Source organism: Mastigoproctus giganteus, chromosome 9, assembly GCF_048544385.1.
Source record: "Mastigoproctus giganteus isolate SK-2022 chromosome 9, ASM4854438v1, whole genome shotgun sequence".
In the NCBI taxonomy this organism is placed as follows: Eukaryota; Metazoa; Arthropoda; class Arachnida; order Uropygi; family Thelyphonidae; genus Mastigoproctus; species Mastigoproctus giganteus.
In genome coordinates, this window is record NC_143583.1 from 139,571,987 (window position 1) to 139,588,340 (window position 16,354).

The following is a 16,354-nucleotide window of genomic DNA, read 5'->3' on the forward strand; positions in this document are numbered from 1 at the left end:
CACTATGTTACTACAGTACTGTACTTTGTGAAGTCGTTCCCAGAGGAAGCATCACTGTAAAGTAGGGTAACCAGATTAAAAACTTGATCTCGGCGTATATAGTTGGGGTATTTATTCCTCGTCTTGAGGTATTCGCATCATATCTTAAAAAAAAAAAAAAACGATTTTTAATAATAAACATTTTATTTGTATATTTTGTTGATTTTTACAAGATCATGGAATGTAAAGTTAGTCAAATTTTAATAAAATTAATCGAATTATAGCCTGTGCTTTAATTCATTTAACAGTTTTTCATTTTTTAGTGCCCATGCGTAAAATTCTTTGCATGATATATTGTGATTGGTTTTCGCCAACAGTTCTTCAACATTCTTATTTCCAGAGTAATAAGATACTATTCCAGTCAGTGGCGGATTACCCATTAAGGCAATGAGGCACGTGCCTAGAGGCCCCAAGCCAAAACATTTTCCTATAGTGTTCTAAAATAGATTAATGTTTTCAGTAAACATCATAAAAATCTTGATTAATTTAAGCGAAAATTCAAAAGTACAAAATTTCATTTATTTGCCACCTAACTTTTATTTATTTTTTATTCTTTTTTTATTATTATTATTTTTTTGGTGGGCCCCCAGATGTAATTTGACTAGGGGTCCCAACTATCCTTAATCCGCTACTGATTCCAGTCACAGAGTAGTAAGGTAATATCTTACTACTCTGTGCTTATTTCTATCCTTCCATGCCTTAAACATTGAGCTAAATACTGGCTCACTCATTGCATTTGAGTGAGGCAAAGCAAAAACAAAATTAATATATTTTTTTCTGTATTACGTACTTCGTATGTATTTAAAATTTGTATCCAAACATCTGTGGTATTTTTGAGGTCTTTTGTCTCAATATTTTTATGGAATGATTTCAACAGAACATATTCTTCATACAGCAAGTCGATATTGATATTGGGAATTTTAAATTAAGAAAAAAGTTTGTTGCCTGAGCCTTAAAACATTACAATGAAATAAAAAAGAAGTAAAGTAGAATATAAAAGGTTACAAAGTAAGCATAATATAAATATTCTATAACCATCTTTGTAAATAGGATAGAGTGTTTTTTTTTTTTTTTGAATCTTTAAGAATGCGTTTCTACAACAACTTTATCGTCAGTTAATTCTTTCTTCCTAAATAATCATCTAAACAGGGTGTTTTATGATTTCTGCTTTTTTCAAATACCCCATTTCAAATTTTAAAAAAGGGGTATCTTGGAAATTTGTTATAATTCCAAAAAGGGGTATTATATCCCGAAATATGGGCTATATCTGGCAACCCTACACAGTTCATCCTCTTCTTCAGATTTTGAAAAAGATTTAGAAAATGCATTTGCTTTTCTTATAGCCGAGAAAACAAAAGAGAGTACGCAATGGATACACGACATAAATTGGAAGAGAGCAGAAAAAGGCGAATTCCATCATTTACTGCAGGACTTAGAAGAAGATGAAAATCGTTTTAAGAAGTACTTGCCGATGAATAGAGAAGAATTTAATTTCCTATATAATCTAATTAAGGCTGACATTCAAGGGCAAAATACGCAATTTCGAAATTCAATCAGCATTAAAGAAAGTTGAAATACTGCAAGTTTAATTTTGAATAAGGATTTATTCTGTCAAAATACCAAACAAAAATTTTTAATATAATTTAATAACAACAAAAACTACTTCTCAACCCTACAAATTTGAACTTGTAAGAAATTGTTGAGTTGTAAGAAGTTGTGAAAATTGAAATGATCGACTTGTTTGTAATACTGTTGGTCTATTTTTCTCCTTTGGCTATTTTTGAGCGTCTCTGTGACTGGACATTTGCGGTGAGTATGCCGAGTAGCTGGTCGAAGTCGAGGGTGCTTCGGAATGCGCACAGGAGCAACATCCATGATGTTGTTGTTATTTGTTTTCTGATATTCTTATTTGGTCGCTCAAACAGATTATTTACTTGTAATTTAATTTTCTATTAGCATTCCTTCCATTTTCCTCTTGTCACGCCTAACGAAATTTCTGTTCGAACAGAAAAATCATAGTTGACAACGTGATTCAGCCTTGAAGCCCGACGTGTTATCTTGTGAATACAGCCAATGACAACAGTGCGTCTCCGAGCAATAAACTTAATGGCAAACATAGCTCCTCCACATTTAGACATGCATACAGGTGAAGTGATAGTAATGTGCACAGAGTTGTAAGATATCTTACTACTCTGTGTGTGTGTGTGTGTGTGGTAACGTGTTTCCGCCCTTACTATCAGCTCAGACTTGACTGAGCATGCGTCACGCTGCCTATATCTGCCGGTCTGTGTGCTGGGAATTGTCAGAGTATGGGCGATGCTCACTATATCTGCTGGTCTAATACTGGCAATATACTACATACTCGCAGTAATATATATATATATATATATATATATATATATATATATATATTTCTCTCTTATCTGTTTATGAAAAAATAGCAATTTCAACGCGTTTTCATAAAAACAAATTTCCTAACTATATAAGAATTTGATTGCAAAATAATAAAAGTAGGTAATTATAAAAACAATAAGGTGCAACAGCACTTCCTGTAAATTGTTTCTTTATTCTTTCTGAACATGCGTTGGAATAGCTATTTTCCCAGAATACAGATAAGAGAGAAAAATATATACTGTATATATATTACTGCGAGTACGTAGTATATTGGTACTATGTACTATATATAGACCGGCAGACACAGTGAGCATCGCGCATTATTATTATTTTTTATTATTAGCTGTATGGTGCAAGGAAGCCTGAGGCTTATGCTACACCAACCAAAAAAAAATTCCCTAGTTACCCTGAGAGAGAGAGAGAGAGAGAGAGAGAGTGTGTGTATGTGTGTCAAAAGTAGTAGGGAATCACCAAGAAAGAGAATGATGATATCCAGCTCAGGATCCTAGGCTAAGCCCATACTCACCAGATGTGAGCCCCTGTCAAGTCAGAGTTGATAGTAACTTGCGATCTGGCCAAAGAATGGATTATGAAAAAAAAAAAAAAAAAAAGAAGAAGATATTATTTTTAATTCAGCGAGTGCAGTGCATGCACCGTTAGAATTACAGGATCGGTAACAAGTCGGAACTGTTCCATCAGAATACGATTGACGACAGGTTGGAACTGAGGGTGACTTGCGAGGTAACCGCGACCATGACGCTATATACCGTGTATTGTGTATATTATGAATTGTGTATAATATATTATGTGTAATATAGTGTATATTTTGTATTGTATATAATAATATTGTTACAGTAGCGACGATTTAGGCCTCAGCATCACGTGTCATGTATTTCATTGGTTGTCTTTACGCGAATGAATTACTTCGATTGTTTCTTGTGCAATCAAATAATCGATATTTTTCATTCGATTGTGCTCGTGATTATTACTCTTTTGTGCATGCGAACTAGCCAAACTGTACTGTCGGAGGGCGTCGAATGTTGCGATCATGGCTTCAGTTTCGCACAGTCATAGTTTCCTTTTGGTTTCTTCTTTGTGATTCGTTGCTTTAGTCATAAGGTAGTCGGAAATATTTTTTCTGCATAATGACTTGTTACTAAAGCTGTTATTCGTTTTTATTTTCTAGTATTGTCAGAATAAAGAATAAAACTATAATATGCACCGTTTTCAACTATTTCTTGTATTTTACCCAAAAAAATAAAAAATAAAATAAAAAATAAATTGAATGGCTACCAGCTTTTTGTCAGTTGTTGAGTGTTACGAGAAGTTTTAGCTATTTATTGGAGTCAAGGATCAGAGCCGGAACTAGGGGTAGCGCGAGCGGGGCGCATATGACCAGTTATATATTTTAAAACTGCTTCATTTTTGATTTAATTACATTCGGACCTGTGTTTAACGAACTTCGTTATAGCGAATTTTTTGAATTTCTTTTTTTGTAATTACATTTAAAAGCTTCTGTAGAATTAAGAAAATTTCCATATAACGAACCGATTACGAGATAATTAACTATGTATGGTTTTTTTACATCTTCGGTTTTTAGGCAATTTAAGCAATTAGAAAGCGCAAATTAAGGGTTAAAGGGATTACCTTTTCACAATGTAAGTGGAACGTAAGAAGTATGCAGTCACCTAACCAACATACCGAGAAGTCATGCTAGTCAACTGCTATCAATAGCCAGTCCAAAGTTTAAGGAGTATTTACGACACAAATAATAGCTTCTGGTCAACTGGTGTTCTTTGTTTAAAATAAAAATTTTATTAAACAAAATACTGCATTATCTTTGTAAATGCTACTTATGATTTCAAAAAATTTTGTGAGAGTGAAAAAAAAAAAAAAAAAAAAAAAGGGGCCAACCGGCCTAGTCAGGTGGGTAAAGTGCCTGCCTGGCAACCCAAAGGTGTTGGTATAGGTATATTTGGGTCTAATGGCTCCAGGAATTTCTCCCATATTTGCGTATGTATTGGACAAGCCAGGGATTTAAAAGTATGTGGGTCCTGTAGCATGTTGTGCCCATGTTCATCTGGCCTGTTAGCCGCCGGGCCCCTAATGGGACCCGATGTTACTATACCTAGCCACGGGGAGGCCGACCAGGTGTTACCTATATAGTACTCTGGCGGGTCCTGCCACCTACTTTTCTGGGATTTCAGTGGCTAGAACCTAAAAAAAGTGCTGCTCGCGGTTAGTTATTAGCATTTGTTAGAATAATTTAGAAGCTTGCGAGGGGCTATACGCTGAAATAATATTTTCTATATGCCTAAATGGGTCGGGCAAGAAATTTTGATGTAGTTAAATTTGGACACATAGGGCTGAAACCGCTGTGAAAGTCAACAGTAAAGGGGGTGTGAAGACTGGAGGGAAGAAAAGAAAGTAAGGGGCCGATAGAGAGGATGGCCCCACGATTGCATTGGAGCAGGCCCGTGCTCCACCAGAGGGAAGAGATTTGGGGAAGGGGAGGAGTGGGGGACAAAGCCCCCTCTCCCCACAGGAGGGGAAAGAAAGTACTGTTCAAGAGAGAAACAGTGTATGTTGAGTCATGTGACCACCTTGGATGTCCATTAAACCCAAAGATTGTGGGTTCGAATCCCGCCTCGAGCTTGGATCAGAGTAAAATGCAAAAACTTTGGGAGGGGCGTTATGGCCACAGAAGCCGATGCATCAACAACTAACAAAAAAAAAAAAAAAAAAAAGTGAAAAAAATTATAAATTCGGGATTTATGATCACTTACAGGAAAAAATATCAGGGAAGAACAGTGTTTTACAAGTTTCGAATAACAGAGAAACTCCAATACTTTTATAAAGTATGGCCGTTTTGTCATGTCGCACCTCAGAGCTTTTTGGTTTGTCCTTCAGTGGTTAGAACTGGAAGAACAGGGAAGTTTGCCTGGAGGTCAAGTTTTGCTTGCCCTCCAGTGGTTAGCAGTGGAGGGCAAGCAAAATTTTTCAATTATCTGTTGATATTTCAACAGATATTCTGCAGGATATAAAATCTGTAACCCCTTTACAACTTCTCCAATTCGTTCATGAGTAGTCTAATAGAATCTTATCAAAATATAGAAATAGTGCTATGAATTTTTCTTACCCTGCCTTAATTAACAGTAGCTTCTTGTGAAAGGTTCTTCAAAGTGAGAAAAATTCAATTAAAATAATACGCCTTCATTGCATATTTTTAGTTTATGTTATTATGTTAAAAGTACTATATTTCACAGTATTTTGTTTTTATGATTTTATACTAGATATATAAACATAAACTGTCAGGTTTTCTTATTTCTTTGTAGTTATATGTACTTTATTTGTAGTTTATGTAGAATTAAATTCTCTGTAGATATAAATGAATATTTTTAAGTTTCTTTTTCTTTGATATTTTTGTTTTATTATATTCATTGTATTATTTAAATTATTTTATTAATAAATATATGCAAATCGTAGACCATTGCAATAGTAATTTTTATAAATTCAAAAATATTGCAGAGGTGTAGCAAGGGGGGATGTGGGTGAATCCCCCCTCCCCCCGGGCTCCAAGCTTCAGGGGCACAAACTGAAGGAATTATCTATCACAATCAGAGGTACTGGGAAGACATGTTGCACCCTGGGCCTTGATGACCCTAGCTATGCTACTGAAAGATTGGCTACCTGCAATAATGGTGGCATACTTATAACACTTTTGCCCCAGGCGTAGGATTGCCAAGTTCTGGCTTTGCCAAGGATAGCAATAAAAGGAACAAGAAAAGGAAAAAAAAAAGCAGCTTTTGTTGTAATTCTTGCAGTAGCATGTCAAATGTGGCATATTGTTGTTACGAACATGCCACACGAACAATTAACTGAGACTTTTCTGATGAAACTCAATTCAATCAAAACACAGCTTCCAGAAAACAAAGAGGAAACCATTATTTTCAAAATCTAAAACCTCTGGAGCAAGTTTCAGTTCACAGATTAGTAAGTAATAGGATGGTTTGAGACCTGAAAAGAAGTTGGATGACATCCCACCTCATCCTACCCACATTGCACAGATATTTCCCTTTATATAGATTTAATATTTATAATATTGAAATCCATGTATGTCTAGCCATTCATCTGTACATTCAAATTTCTATTTCCATAGTTAAAGAGCCCAGGTATACAAATTTTGTACTTATTCTATCTGTTGATCTCGGATGTTTATGTCCCAGGGCCTCACATCTGGTGAGTATAGGCTTGGCACACTCAGGGTCCTGAGCTGGATATCATCATTCTTCTCTTTCTTGTGATTCCCTTCTACTTCTCACTCTTGTTTTTTCTCTCTCTCAGGGTTTTTTTTTGGCTGGTGCAGCAAAAGCTTCAGGCTTCTTTGCACCATATGGCTAATAATAATAATAATGTCTTCTGTGTTTTTTCTGATTTGCATATTTTATGTGGTTTATATTTTTTCCATTTATTATTGGGACCCTTTTTTTCTTCAATTGATTTCATTAGTTCCTCTAGGTAGATATTAAATAGATACGGGGATAAAGGACATCCCTACACTACTCCTTCTCTATTTCAAATTTCTTTGTTTTAAGGTTGTTGAATTTTACTATTGCTCTTGTATTTTTGTAGAAATTGTTTACAAACATGATTATTTCTTGATCAAGTGGAATTTTTTGTAGTTGCTTCATTAAATATTCTCTGTTTACAGAGTCAAATGCTTGCTTGAAATCAATGAAGCACAGATAAAGAGATTTCTTCCGATTCCAATATTTTCTGCATTGATGTTTAGTGTGAATATTTGGTTTATTGTTGATCTGTCTTTTCTAACTCCCGCTTGTTCTTCCCCTATTGTTTCTTCATATATTTTAAGCATCTTATTTTGTAAGATCCTTATAAATATTATATTAGTAGAGGCATATGATGCAAGAAAGCAAGCCTATGCAGCATCAGCCAAAACAAAAAAAACACTTCCATTTCACCCCTCCGTTCGTTCAAAATACCTGTCCAGCTGAGCCTTAAATTTATTCAGGCTATCAACTTCCACAACAAGGGATGGAAGTCTGTTCCACCAACCAACCACCCGCTGGCTAAAGGCAAATTTCCGCACATCTATCCTATATCTGTCTTTCCTCAATCTGAATTTATGCCCTCTCAGGTGATTATTCTGAGCAAGAGGAAGAATCCCATCAGCATTGAGCTTGTTCACAGCATTCAAGGCTTTATACACCTCTATCAGATCACCTTGCCGGTGCCTAGTCTCCAGACACTGTAATTTGCAAAACTTAAGCCTTTCTTCGTAAGAGCAACCCTTTGTTCCATTCACTAAGCTTGTTGTCCTTCTCTGTACTCGTTCCAGCAGCTCTACATCCTTCTTGAAATGAGGCCTCCAGACCTGTTTACAGTACTCAAGGTGTGGCCTGACCATTGGCTTATACAAGGGAATAATCACCTCCTTATCCCTGCTAGAAAAATTCCTGTATATCATTGACAAGACACCATGAGCTACTGTTACAGCCCATATGCACTGCTCAGAGAACTTCATATCTGCCTGCACAATTACCCCCAGGTCTTTTCATTCTCTACCACTGTCAGTGTAGTACCACGGAGTTGATACATTGCTCTGGGATTGCTGTTTTCCCTATGTAGTACTTTACATTTGTCAATGTTAAACTTCATTTGCCACCTCTCAGCCCATCTGCTCAATGCAGATTTTTAATGTATGAAGAATCACTGCTGATAATCAGATCAAGAGTATTGCTCTCTCTCTTGATGCCTCTCTAACATGCTACTAGAAAACAGTCATCCAATAAATCCACAGAACTCTTCCTAGTGTTTTTGTTCACCAATCAGAAAAAGTGTGTACTGCAGTGGATGGCAGCACAATTGCAAAACTAATCATGAGAAATTTACTAACAAAATTCCATTCTCTTGATTTTGTCACTAATCAATGCCTTCTATATGACTGTATAGCTGAAACTTGTATAGTTTCATCCTCACATGGTGACATACCATATCACATACGCTGTTCACTCTGACATCTTAAGTTAATTACCTCCATATCATATGGATTTTATTTCCTTGAGTTTTGCATTAAATTTCCTTAAACCATTCTTAAGTGGTCACTATATCAGTGGTGTAAAAGTAAAGGAACATGAAATGAGTTGCTTGATTTTTAGCATTAGCATTAGTAGAGGCATACAATGCAAGAAAGCAAGCTTATGCAGCATCAGCCAAAAAAAAAAACCCATTTCACCCCTCCCTTCGTTCCAAATACCTGTCCAGCTCAGAATTAAATTTATTTAGGCTGTCAACTTCCACAACAAAAGATGGAAGTCTGTTCCACCAATCAACTACATGCTGGGTAAAGGCAAACTTCCGCACATCTCTCCTACAACTGTCTTTCCTCAATTTGAATTTATGCCCTCTCAGGTGATTATTCTAAGCGAGAGGAAGAATCCCATCAGCATTGAGCATGCTCAAACCAACATTTTGTTGGTGCACTGATTGAACTCGGGGCTATTAGCATCGATTCATATTTATTTATAGCTTGTTACACATTTTTATTTGTTTTATTGCTTGTGTTGACATTTGTTTATTCTATGTACATAGACATAGTCTATGTACATAGAATAAAATTTTGAGTTTTGTTTTGATTTGCAGCTCAGCCCAGAAATAAGTGTTTGCTTTTAGTTTTGAATTCCAGTTTACTCCATTATAGGCTTGACGTAGCTCAGTGGTCAGGAGCATTAGTGCAGTAGCAGTTGCTCTTTGAGTGGACTGGGACTCAAGCTCGTGACTGCTAAATACGATTAACGTTTGTATCGATGATTTATTGTGAACTCCATTGACCTGGTGGTCGTGTCGGAGTATAATCAAGAAAATTTGTGAATTTTCAGAATGCTGAGGATTTTAGAATGTTATTTTTCAACATTTTGAAAATTACTGCACATTAAATGGCTGTACAAAATATATAGTGGCAGTGAATGCATTAAGATTTTACATGGTTTCAGTAAACTTGAAGATGTTATTGTAATCTTTCTCAGACAATGCACGCAAGGAGACATAAAATTATATTGAAAATGGATTGCTGTGTAATAGATACCTGAAAATTTGCATTTGGCCAGAGAGAATAATTGATTGTTGGAACAAACTGTCATCTGGTGTTGTTGAACTGGGTAGTGAATTGAATGAATTTAAGAAAGTCTGAATAATTTATGTTAGAATTAGACATATTATTAGATGAGATGGGCAGTGAAGAAGGTAGTTTTTTTTTTCTAATGCTATATGAGCTTGCTTTCTTGCATCATTTAAGAGTACTACTACTGCTACCAGGGCCTTGCAAAGGTACTTGGGGCCTGGATGCAAAGGTGATTAAGGGGGGCCCCATTTATTTACATTGAGACTTTGATGGCTCCCTCAACTGGGGACCCCCCCCCCAGATTGGGGCGCTGGTGCAGCACATCCAGTGCACCCACCCATTTGCACGACCCTGACTGCTGATACTACTACTAATAATAAAATGTGAATATTTAAACTTGATAGAATTTCAAAACCCTTAAAAAAAACATTTTAAAGACATCCAGTTTGAATGCTTTAAAGTAAATTTAAAAGGCTTGTAGTGTAGTACCTAATTTTAGCAATGTTGGTTTTAACAACATTTAACATTTAATTTTGAATCTGTAATGGATAGTTTTTATGGAGTATATAAAAATCATCCATTAGTTTTTGCTCTTATTGACATTTGCAATTAACAACATAAAAACTGTACTTTCATATGATATTAACAGTGTATCTACTGTAGTAAATTATTAAAATGCTTTTTTCATTCGATGGGTATTTGTTATTTTGAAACAAGTTTTTTTAATCCTACTATATTGTTCAGGAAATTGTATGTTTTGCTATTTTTTTGACTAATTTTGAATATTGAAGGCCATATATAAATACTTAACCTTTTATTTCAGCACTTTTCTGTAAGTTTTCTGTGTTGAAAAGTAGATGAAATAGCTTTTCAAATTTGGCGGTAAACACTGAGTTCTTAGTATGTGGCAACCTTTAAAAAGTGTAAGTATAAGCATCTTATTATATTTTATTCCATTTCTGTGGAAGATACATTTTAGTTTAATAGCTAAAAATGGTACTAGCAAAGACTGATTAATTGTGTAAGATAATGATTGAGTAACGTAGTTGGTCAGTATTTGAGAGGGCATATGTTATCAGTAGCATCAGATATTAGAATTAAAAAAAAAAAACTTATTTTGTGATTTCCTTACTGGGCCATATCAAGAATTTTAAGATGCAAAAAAAAACTGAAACGATTTATGTTCATATTGCTGCTCCCGGAGAGTGGCACTTGGATGTGGCTGTTTCAGACTTCCATGTTAACACAGCTCTGCTGCTTTTTTTTTTTTTTTTTATGAAAACCAAAAAACAAGATAGAGGTATTAGAACTTATAGTACTTAGTACCGTGCTTGGTTTGGAGGTTGAGAAGGTGAAAGAATATATTTGTTGGCATTAGACTTGAACTTCTGTAGACTGTAATTTTCAGGAAATACGTATGAAGGAAGGTTGTTCCAGAAAATGGCAGTTGAATGAAAAGTTGGTTATGTGAGTTTGAAGTTGGACAGTAAATGGATGTTGGCTGGTGGCGGCACGTGTTTGGACTGTTTTGAAAGAGAGACCAGGAATTATAGAAGCCAGTTCAGAAGAACAATGCCCATGGAAGTATCTGTAGAAAAGGCATGCAGCAGAAACAGTACGTCTATGAGACAGAGACTGGAGAGAATCTGTTAGAGATGAGTCATTAATTAACCTAACTGCCCTCTTTTGCATGGAATCTAGAAGCCTGAGAGAGGTTTTGGGAGTACCCCTTCAGATGTGGGAACAATATTTCATGATAGGGCAGATTTGCAAGTTGTATAGAGTGAACAGCTGTTTGTAAGAAAAGTAACGCCAAGAGCGAAAGAGAAAACCAAGTTTTTTAGACGCAGAGGAAGCAATATTTGTAATGTGCTTGTGCCAAGAGATGTTAGAAATCAGGGTAATCCCCAAAAGAGATATATCATCTTGCCTATTAATCGGAGTGTCACCAAAGATAAGCATAGGAGCAGAAGAATCCTTTTTGCGAGATATAAGACAGAGCTGAATTTTAGAAGGATTGAAATCAACTAAATTGTCTTTGCTCCACTGCAGAATTACCTGGAGATCAATATTTAAGGAATTGGTAGCGGATATTCGAGAAGTTGAAGCTGATTGAGCAGGGCAAGGTTTCTCAAACTGGAATGCAGTGTGCTATCATCAGCAAAACTATGGATAGGTTTTGTGGTCAATGGAAGAAGGTCATTAATATATAAGAGGAAAAAAGGTTAGATGAAAGTGCTGAACCTTGGGGGACATCAGCATTAATGGAGAAGTTAGAAGACAGAGAGCCATCTACCATCACCCTCAGTGAATGGTCAGAGAGAAAACTGTATAACCAATTGCAAAAAACAGTTGGCAAACCATAGGATGCAAGCTTGTTTAGAAGACCTTTATTCCAAATAATCGAAGGCCTTTGAGATGTCAAGAGCAACTGCTTGTGTTTCACCGAACTTTTCCATTGAATTTGTCCATAGATGAGTAACATAAGCTAGAATATCACCAGTGGATCGACACCGACAGAATCCATACTGGTGATCATTGATCAGACGGAAGGTTTCTAGGTAGTTTAAGAGTTGGCGGTTAATTGATTTCTCCATTACTTTAGAAAGAGTAGAAGTAATTGCAATGGGATTTTTCACCCTTTTTAGGAACTGACTGGATATGAGCAAATTTCCAAGCAGAAAGAAAACACTTTTGGAATACGAAAGTGAAAAAAGGTGGAAAGAACAGGAATAAGTTCAGTAGTACACTGGACCAAACCTATTGGTAACTCTTTAGGAGGCTTCCAGATCAGCTAGTGTATACCCTTGCTACCTCTACTCTGCCAGATAGTGACTGGAGGGAGTCCGAGTAGTGTGTATGTGGGGGGGGGGGCATTGTCGAGGCCACGTTATGTCAAGGATCTGAGTGTATTCTTACCATGTGTATGCCATATCCAAAAATTTCATTACTTCATACAGCATGTATGTCCCCCCCCCCCCACAAACACACTTTTTCTTACTATTGAATACACCATGAATTAGTATTTAGTATTAGTAATGGCTGCATGGTGCAAGAAAGCCTAAGTGCTGTACTAGCCAAAAAAAAAAAACCCAAATAAAACAATGATAAAAGAAACAAAAAAAAAAAAAAATAATAATAAAAGAAAAGGAAATTAAACCTATCATCCTATGCATTTCCCTCACCTGAAAGTACTATCCAGATGACCTTTGAATTCCCCCAAACTGTCAGCCTCTACCACCCAATGTAGGCAACTTATTCCAGTAATTTATAACTCGCTGGCTAAAATAAAACTTCCTGCAGTCAAATCTAAACATCTCCCCCCCGTAACTTGAATTTATGTCCCCTAGTTCTAGCATTATTTATAATCTTGAAAATTTCGTCCTCATTCATTTTACTGATGCCTCTCAGAACCTTAAACACCTCAATCAAATCTCCTCTAAGGTGTCTAGTTTCCAAACTCTGAACCCCACATATCGAAGTCTTTCTTCATAAGGACGCTATTTTGCCGATCTCACCAGGCGAGTTACCCGTCTTTGCACCCTTTCAAGAAGATTGACGTCTTTCTTTAGGTGCATTCTCATTTGTCAAACTAATAGAGTAAGCTTATAGAGCAAACTAATAGAGTAAGCTTGTAGAGCAAACTAATAGAGTAAGCTTATCTGCAAAAAGATCTAAACCCCCCCCAAACACTTCCTATTTCATTTCACAAATATACATGGTCTCAATTCTAATCTCAATGATGTCCATTTCCACTTGCAATCTGCCAAATCCCATGTACTTTTTCTGACAGAATCTTAGTTATTGGTTGATTCAACTAGCCAAATAATTTGGGCAGCTCAGTTGCCCAAATTATTTGCTGTATGATTCCTTTTGCCTCAAAGGTGGTACTTGTGGATATGTCCATTTCAATATTCCCTGTCAGAGACTTGGTAATTTGGAATCTCCTCTTTTCGATCTTCTCTGGCTTAAAATCTCTATACCTCATTGTGTCAAATTCATCTGTTGTCTCTACCGTTCTCCCAACTCCACTAATCACTTGGAGCTCTTTGACTTCCTCTCTTTGCAACTTGACTTTCTCTAGTCCAACTTTCCTAACAGTGACGTAATTTTCCTTGGTGATTTTAATGTTCACAACTGTAGCTGGCTTTCGTTTTCTAGTCACACCGACTCAGCTGGTCGAGATGCTGAGGCTTTTGCAATTACTAATGACCTTGCACAGATTGTCCATTTCCCTCAGCATGAATTGTTGAGGAGGCTTCCACCCTGCAGTGGGTTGATAATGGCTGCACTTTACTTTTATAGGTACTAAGTACTATAGGTTCTAACACCTCTCGTGTTTGGGGTTTTCATAAAAAAAAAAAAAACCCTCTGTAGCCAGGTGGGCAGAAGCAGCAGTGCTTAGCACACACTTCTTGATTAGACCGGGGTTCTAGCCCGTGACCACCAAATATGGAGGATGTGGAAAGGTCAGGGGAATGACCATCGCATGTTCCAGGAGCAATGTGGCGTTAGTTGCTAATGCTCCTAAAAACCAAATAACAAACAAACAATTTCATAAAAAAAAAAAAAAAAACTCTCAGGTAGCAAGTACAGCTTGTCTGGCATATCTGAGAGAATGTCTGCGACAACCTATAGGACCACACCTATGCTACTAATTCAGTATACCGTAAACCCCCGCTATTCGCAGTATCTGTATTTGCAGTTGCTGATTTAATATAAAATGGAGAAAATGTGAATTTTAAATCGCTGTGAACATTTTCCGCAATAAAAAAACATGGGCGTGGCTAAAATCATCTTTCCCGATCAAAACAGTGCTCAGTGGGTAGGAGGAGAGGGGTGACAAAATTGCGAGCGTGGATGTTTCTTGCTAATCCTTGTTTAGTATATGCTATGCCAGGGGTGGGCAACCTGCGGCCTTCTAAGATCTTATGTGCGGCCTTTGTCACACAAAGATGAAATAAAATCATTAAATATTCCTACTACTTTTAAACTAATATTTTTTGAATATTCAAAACGTTTTAATAATAAAAAGCTTTATATATTTTTTTCACAATATAGAAACTTTATTCAGATAATTAAAAAAAGGAAAATACAAATTTTTTGATCTAAAAAGTAAAATATATCATGTTTAACTTTTTCTGTTTATTTAAAAATTGTTTTTATGTACCACAAATGATAAAAAATGAAAGCTATTTAATAAAAGAAAAATTCTAATCCTCTGTTAAGTTTGTTAAAATAAAAAAAATATTTTAATAGAGTTAATAATTTGACAAAAATAGTTTTTCATTTTAAAATTTAAATTGTGACATCATGATTTTTTATCTGTTGCTTTTATGTGCATATTTGTAACTGTGAATATTTTGACAACCGTATGTATTCTTGTCTTGAATTTTGTAATCCTGTAATTTCTTATGTTTGATTTCACAATTGCTTAATTTTTAGATTGCCCATCATGTCCAAAAGAGTTAAAAGGAAATTGAATGAAGAAAATAGAACATTTAAAGAAGATTGGGAAATGCAGTATTTTCTTATTTCTGTGAAAGACAAAATGGTTTGTTTGATATGTAATACAGCACTAACAACATTAAAAAAATACAATGGAAATCAATATTATCTATCTCACAAGGACCATAAATATGTAAAATTAGAAGGAGAAGCTTGTAAATCTGCACTTAAAAAATTGAAGAAAGAAAAACAGCACGAGGAAAAGGCTTTTGGTGCTTTTATTAAGCAAGGAACTTCTGCAACCGATGTTACATACAAAATAGCGCATGTACTTGGAAAAAAGGCAAACCATTTAGTGACATCGAAATGATAAAAGAATGTATTGTTGAAGCAGTAGGATATTTAGATCCGGAAAAAGTTGGCAAATACAAACAATTACCTCTCTCAATAGCACACGCTTCTTGATTAGACCGGGGTTCGAGCCCATCACCACCAAATATGGAGGATGCGGAAAGGTCAGGGAATGACCACCGCATATCCCGGAGCAATATGGCCTTAGTTGCTAATGCTCCTAAAAAAAAACCAAACAACAAACCTCTCTCAAGAAAAACTATAACTAATAGACAACATGAATTAGCTCAGAATGTAGGAGAACAACTTCAGGTAATAATTCACTCTAAAGATGTATATTTTTGAATACTATTAGATGAAACCACTGGTAGAAATGACTCTGCTCAAATATTATATTTTATTCGTGCTATAACTGAAGATTTTCATTGTTACGAGGAACTACTGACTTTGGGTACGCTCACTGGAAGAACTCGTGGAATTGATATTTTTAACGACTTTAAAGAAATGTCTTGAGAGAGGACTAAACCTTGGTAACCTGGTGAGTGTATGCACGGACGGTGCACCTTCTATGAGAGGAAAGCGAGAAGGATTCGTTTCATTGTTTAAAAAAGAAAAGCCCAATTTAGAAAAGTTAATTTCGTTCCACTGTATATTACACCAACAAAACCTTTGTGCTAAATCTTCCACATTAAACAATAATTTGGACAAAATTATTGCAATTGTTAACTTTATTCGAGTAAATGCTTTAAGACATCGCCAATTTTGAAGCATGCTTATATTGGATGATGAGACATATAATGTCGACTTGCCATATCATTGTAAAGTGCACTGGTTATCAAAAGGACAAATTTTAGTAAAAGTTTTGGCTTTGCGAGAACAAATTAAAAAATTTTACGAGGAACAACAACAAGAATGTGATTTATTAGATGAAGAATTTGAATTTTGTAGAAATGCTGCGTTTTTGTGTGATATTATGGAAAA

The 16,354-nt window shown here is 35.7% G+C and overlaps 1 protein-coding gene across 2 annotated transcripts in view; it reads left to right on the forward strand.

The window, feature by feature from the left end:
• The first annotated feature begins 3,462 nt into the window (after positions 1-3,462).
• Positions 3,463-16,354, forward strand: part of Ssadh (succinic semialdehyde dehydrogenase) — a 312,458-nt gene continuing 299,566 nt past the window's right edge. For both annotated transcript variants that reach the window (XM_090380984.1, XM_090380985.1), the window contains exons 1-2: positions 3,463-3,552; positions 10,398-10,497. In XM_090380984.1, coding sequence (XP_090237110.1) covers positions 10,477-10,497 — 21 coding nt within the window. In that variant the 5' untranslated portion in view covers positions 3,463-3,552; positions 10,398-10,476. The remainder of the gene's footprint in view (positions 3,553-10,397; positions 10,498-16,354) is intronic.